Below are 6955 nucleotides of genomic sequence, written 5' to 3' on the forward strand. Positions count from 1 at the left end.
TAGACGAATCGAATCATAGTTTTATACATGCTATTATATGATTTAAAAAAGACCTTGCTCTAAATAGTTTGACTAAAAAAAACTAGAGAAAGTTCATTGCATTGATTATGATTGTTACATCTTAGCAAGCTAACCTAGTGAGGCAAGGCTTGGTTGTTCTAATTGCAGTTAAAGGTATACCTATTACCTCCAAAACTTCATTCGCCTATTTAGACTTTAATCGAATCATAGTTTTATACATGCTATTATATGATTTTACTTTTTAATAGAGAGAGTTTGATATTGAATTAGTCATATTTGTTTTTTTAAGTAGAATTCAAGTTAAAGGATTTTGTATGGAGAAAATTATCATTAGGAGAGCAATGCTGAGACTCAAATTCTCAAACAACATTTCCTCATGAACTTCTCAGAGTAAAGGTGGACCTAATGAAATAGGTTCCCCAATTCCATTCTCTATTAGGGTTTAGGGTTTAGGCCCGACCCAAAGCCAGTTTTGAAGGAGAGACCTAGGGCCCATGAACTTTTCAGGGCAATTATTTGCAATAAATCCTATTTTGCATAACATGTAGCCTAAATATCCTTAAATTTAAACATAGATAGAAGTATTTAATATTAATGTATTGTTAGTGTGAAGATTATACACTTTTAATATATTATTTACCATTTATATATATATTTTTTGAAAAAGTCAATGACAATTAAACATAAATAATGGATAATACAAATGTATAAAACTCAAACATTATCAAGTTATATATTTATTGTAAATAGAAATTAATGTTTTTATTCATATTTATTGTTGAGTTAAATATCTATGTATTATCGATGCAAATTTTTATACTGTTAGTGTATTATCTATTATTGTATTATTTTTGTTTTAGAGTCAATAATTAACACATGAATGGTGAATGATTTGCTGATACCGTAAAAAACACTATCAATATTCATATATTAAATCATTTATTGTTAACTTTTACATAATTATAAGTTGGGACAGAAAATGTAAATAGGCCTGGATCCAAAGTATAGCATCATTAGCCACTCTATTCTCGATTTGATGTAAAAGAATTTATGAAATTTTAGAGTGCGGTTGCTTTGGTTATTTTCAATGGTTATTTTTATACTATATTTTAGAAAAAAGAGCTTCATTTTTAGAAATTTTGAAAATAAAAAAATGTCATTTCCAATATTCTCAATAATGAAGAAATGACATTTTATTGAAAATTTTAATTTATTTTACTCCAATCGGTTTAATATCTTTTGATATTTTAATTCTTCCATTTTACTCCAATTTTTTTGATATTTTTGAAACATGTGTATTTATATTTTAGTTTCTGCTTCTACCCTTATTTACTACTCATCTTTTCACCATATTTTGTGTCTTTTTTAATCTAGTTTTCAATGTGCATTAAATTTGACTATTTAATTAAATTGTATCAAATTTTTGTACCATTTAATATTTTCTTAAATTATGTGTATAACCTTAAATATCAAAATATGCTGAATGTGAGAGTAAATTTTTAAGCTACTCTATTCACTAATCAAGAAAACCTCAAACTCAATCGATGATTGTATCCATCATCCAGACCACTACACAATTCATAATACAGTTATTTTTTATCTCTCAACATAATAATATTTACCCCTCATATGGTATTGGTGAAATAATTTGACAATGAGCATGAATATTTGATTTTGGGATGAAAATTGACATCTCTTGAAGTTATTATAACCTTAATTAAATAACAAAAACTTAAATGTTAGTATTTTATTTTAACTTCAATTTTTTTTGGAGAATATACTTACAAGCTCATTATGACTTTCCTGTGTCTTTTTTATATCTAACGACCAACTCCAACAATTAAATTTTTTCAATAGATTAATAACATAAAATTTGTTGAAATCATTGACTTAACTTATTTAATGATTAAAGTTTAAAATTGAATTAATTGCAAATATGTCATGAATTGTGAAGGTTAGAGTGGTGATTTTGAAAATGATAATATCAAACATGTTTAAGAAATGAAAACATAAAAATGAAAATTGTTTTTTAAAAATGAAAATAGGAAATAGAAAATATTTTTTGAAACCAAACAACCCTTACCCTTAGTTGTTCATATAACACCTCTATTTCATTAAATCTTGTTTTAACGATTAAAATATAACAATTGTTAGTTTTCTTCTAATATTTATATAGTTTTGTATCGAAATAAAATAAAATAAAAGTTTATTTGATTTGTTGTAAATTTTTTTGTAAACTTTTAGTTATTTATATAACACTACTCTTGAAATAAATCTAGTATAGTGTAGACACACAAGTGAAGAAAATTAGAGGACCCATAAAGTGTAACAAAAAGGATTAGTAGAGTAGCATAAGAACAAAGGAAGCCAAAGAAAAAACAAATAATGTACTCACTATCATTAGTATCTATAGATTTACATTTTCAAAGAAGAAAACATCAAATTGTATTCCCCAACACAAGGTTGGAGTTGCTATCAAGAGGATGAGCTTTCAATATTTTGGAACTAACATGAAACTTTTACCAATAATCTAGAAAGACAAAATAAATAAAGGAAATTTTGTTCCACCAAACACTACCTTAATGCCCCATCAAGACTTTGGAACAGAACATTTGATTATAGGCACATTCTTTGATCTCCATAGAATTTTAACAAACTTTAGAATAACACACCATGTGATTGTAAGTACTAGTGCTTGGAAACGACCCATAACAAGACCCATAAGTGCTATTATCAAAAGTGATTTTTGAGAATAAGTGATTCCACAATTAACCTCATCACCATTATCTCTTACACACTCTAATTTAGTTCCAATTAACAATGATGAATTTTCTTCTTCTTCTTCTTCTATCTCAAAACTATCTAGCTTATGTTCATCAATAACACTTGAAACTTCACTAATTGATTCAACTTCAAATTCCTCTTTAGTTATCTTTTCCACTTCTTTCTCTTTCTTAGATCTAAGAAACTTCTTACCCAAAAGTTTCTTCACTATCTTTGACTTAAACCTACCACTTCTGCTACTACCTTTACTTTTGCATTCAGAAATTCCACATGATTCAATAACCTTATTTGAAGATTCATTCTCATCAACAAAAAAACCCTCTTCACAAAAAATCCCAACTTCACTCTTACTTTCCACAACTTCAATTTCATCAATAGATCCCAATTCAACACTTCCCACTTCAGAATTTCCCTTCTCAAACTTCAATTCAAGAACCTTCTGGAACCAACAAACGCAATCAGAAACAGAAACAGAAACATAATCAGAAACCCTTTTGGATAAAGATTCAATTTTTGCATTGGAAAAAGGTGAAACGACACGTTCCCCTGCGTATTCAAAAAACACAAGCGCAAACGCCGACACGGTGAACGCAACCGTTAACCTCTCCACACTCGCGACCAAAACCAAAACGACAACCATCTTGACCAAAACGGCAACACCGATATTTAAACCCGACCCAAATTCACATTCTCCAACCTTACCCGAAATTCCATCCTCATCACCGTTAACTATAACAGTCTGATTCATATGATGATGAGGAGTGGTGGCCGGAGACGGCGGAGGAGGTGGTGGCGGTGGTGGAGGTGAATCAGTGAATTCATGGTGAGGTTGAACCGGTTTATTGGACTTAGTTTTCCTGAACCGGGTACGGTTTTTGACGAATAAATCAATGAGGGAAGTGGGAAAACCGGTTTCAACGACAAGGGAAACGCGGCGTTTTGGAGAATGGAGATCGGCAACAATTTGGGAAAATGTAGTGACTTTGTTTTTCTTCCATGGAAACGGCATCGTCGTTTTGGTGAGTGTGGGTGGAAGAAAGAGATAGAAAGTTAGGAGTGGAAGATGGGTTTATATTACAATTCAAAAAGGGTCAAGAGGAATGTCTCTATCCATTTCGTACAAGGGTTATCTTCTCATGTCAGTGAAATCACGACATGTGTCATATTTTCATTTTCTATAAAAAAAAAGTTAAAATAAACAAGTCACATTTTTACTGACCAGAAGAGATAAGTTATCACCTGGAAATATATTACTCTCTTGGTATAATTAATAGTTTTTTGTTTATTTTTTATTTGGTAAATGGCTAGGTAAATATTTTTACAATTTTTAAATTACACTATTACCTATTAATAATGTGTTTGATTTTGAAGTTTTTAATTTGGAAGGAGAAATATAAAGCAAACCTCACATTATTAACTAAAAATTGTGAATAAGATATTAGTCTAGTGATAAACAATTTCATGTGATTCCTAGAAATACTAAAATGTCAAAGTTCATCTTATATAAGTGACATTTCTTAAGAGGAATAATCACAAATCCGGTAATAGATTAGTTCTTTACCTAAAAATGAGATATATATAGATAATACAAGAATAGTCTACTACTATTTAAGGTTTGTTTGACTTGAGCTTTATAGGAGAAAATAGATAGATATAAAGGTTAAGAACTATGAACCATTCTTTTAATAGTTTTGAAGTATTTCCTTTATATTTTTTTAGAGATTGACTCATCTTTAATATGATGAGAGATATAAAAGTAGATGTTTTTTATTTAAAAAATATCTAGACCCCTAAATTATTTGGTGTAATAATCTATCAAAATTTGAGACTAATATTAACTCTCTAATACAGAAAAGAATATTAAGTTCATTTGGCCGTTCAAAACCAAAACCTAACTCACAAAAATGCACCTAATAAAAAAAGAGTGTAAAATGTGAGCACTGACAATATAAAGATTTATATACAATTAGTGTATTATCCACCATTCATTTGCATTACTTTTATTTAAAAGTCAATAATGATTAAAAATCAATGGTGGATGATGCAATCACAATATAAAAAATCTTTACACCGTCAATATATATATATATTTTTTCCGCATGTACTTCTATTTAGTACCAGCCGTAGGAGATAAGAGTGGATTTAAGATTAAAAGATATCATTAATTGTATTTAATATACACGTGGTAATTTCTATTTTTGGTGAAAACACGTTATTATATACAAATAAGTTGTTTTTTTAAGTTGCTGTCAATTTATCACCCATTTTCTTTATTTGAAACAAACGTCTTCTTCGGGCTATGATTTCAATTTTCAAAGTCAATACATACATATCATTGATAAATGATTTTTTCCACTAAAATAAAAAATCGTTGAGATATTTTCTTTTTTATCATACTAATTTAATCTATTAATCATGTCGGTATTATAGTCATGATTTTGTCTTCAATTGCAAGCAAAACAATGACTCTTTAATATTTTGTCGAAGCCCGAAGGGAAAATAATAAAAAGTTTTCACTCGGAAATTGTATATTTATTATTTCTAGAAGTACTATATATTAGTTGTTTTGGTATGAGAAATGAAAATTTCTCAACGAGCTTATGTAGTTGGCATTGGCCTAAAATTCAATATTTATGAATTTGGGGTAACTTCACTAGGTTGATTACTTCATGTCTTTTGATATTAAGGTTCTAGCACCTCTTATATATGGAAAAAGAAAACTACTATACTTATATTAAAAGATTTTGTCTTAAAATGTTACATACTCAAAAGATTAAAAACGTTATTTTTTAAACCTTCAAAACATGTTTAAAGTTTAAAAAATAATTCTAATCAATAATACAATTATATTAAAATATTTTTCACCGCAAAACTGTTAGAAATTAAGTTAAGGGTTATGATAAAAACCAATGGAACAAAACATCAAAATGGTGGTAGAGTAATTTAACCTTTTTAAGTAAGGTAGTAACAATTGAAGAATAGTTCAATATGAGTGAGAAATGAACTATAATTTTATTGACAATTTTAATATATATATACATAGAAAGAAGATACATGTTAATTGTTATTATTAATTAAACTATTTAATTTATTTATATTTGTATTAGTATTGTATCTTCACAATTGTCATTGCAATTATTCAGCAACCTGATAATGACTAGTTTTATTGCTTTATGAGATCCACCAGATCCATTAGTCCTACACGTATACGTTTCTCTATCTTTGCATATACTATATGGGTTCATCACTATCTTCCATTCTTATTGGTTCCACTAGAAAAAATGAGATATTACTATTGTTAAATGTTAACTTAGCAACAAAAAAAGAGAACAAGAAAAGATGCCATATAAACAACACAAATATAGCAAAATGGAAATGCCACTTGTAATACTCATGATAAATAATTAATGCATGTATCTTCATTTTGCAATATATATTTACTGTTATATTTATACATACTTAATATATCATTCATCATTTATTTATATTATTTGTTTTTAAAAATCAATAATAATTAAATAGTAGATAATACAATGAAAATGTATAAACTCATATATTGTCAAATGCATATATTTTTATTTATTTCTTTAATCTCCTTGTAGATACATATCTTTCTTTAATCTCCTTGTAGATAGATGTGAGTGATAGTGATTGACTCCATAATTCTTCCCACTACATAATGAACACAAGGTGTTGTCTTAATAATTGAATCTAACTAGATAATTGTTTAATGGGACCCATTACACTGTATATCAAATTACATATATGATGGACAAATATGCATGCTTTACAAGAAAGAACCATAAATAAAAAAGTTTGGCTTTTGGGGGCCATAAAGTGGGATATGATTAGACCCAAAGAGAAAAGAAAGGAAAAAAAAAGTTAATCCTTAAGGTTGAAAAATCTAAGCTATTATATGGCTTGGTTTGTGAGTGAGAGTGGGGTAGGTGGTGTTGCTTTGAACAAATGAATTTTTTTAAGAGACAAATAAAACAGTAATAATTTGTACTATGCTTTTTTGGACCTTATAAAAGAAGTGTATATGGGAAGTAAGAATTATTGGGGAACATGTGAATGAGAAGCACGTGGAATCATATGGTTCTTGACTGAATATGGTATCGTGCTAAGAGAAAGTGATACCTTGTCTATT

The 6955-nt window shown here is 28.2% G+C and overlaps 1 protein-coding gene across 1 annotated transcript; it reads right to left on the bottom strand.

The window, feature by feature from the left end:
- LOC109328879 lies at window positions 2386-3907 on the bottom strand. Its single transcript, XM_019562507.1, has one exon. It carries the CDS (start codon window positions 3812-3814, stop codon window positions 2612-2614), a length of 1203 nt encoding a protein of 400 aa, XP_019418052.1. The 5' UTR covers window positions 3815-3907; the 3' UTR covers window positions 2386-2611.

This window comes from Lupinus angustifolius, chromosome LG16 (genome assembly GCF_001865875.1).
Source record: "Lupinus angustifolius cultivar Tanjil chromosome LG16, LupAngTanjil_v1.0, whole genome shotgun sequence".
In the NCBI taxonomy this organism is placed as follows: Eukaryota; Viridiplantae; Streptophyta; class Magnoliopsida; order Fabales; family Fabaceae; genus Lupinus; species Lupinus angustifolius.

Coding starts and splice junctions, on each gene's coding strand:
- LOC109328879 (XM_019562507.1), bottom strand. CDS start 3,814: ATGCCGTTTCCATGGAAGAAAAACAAAGTCACTACATTTTCCCAAATT.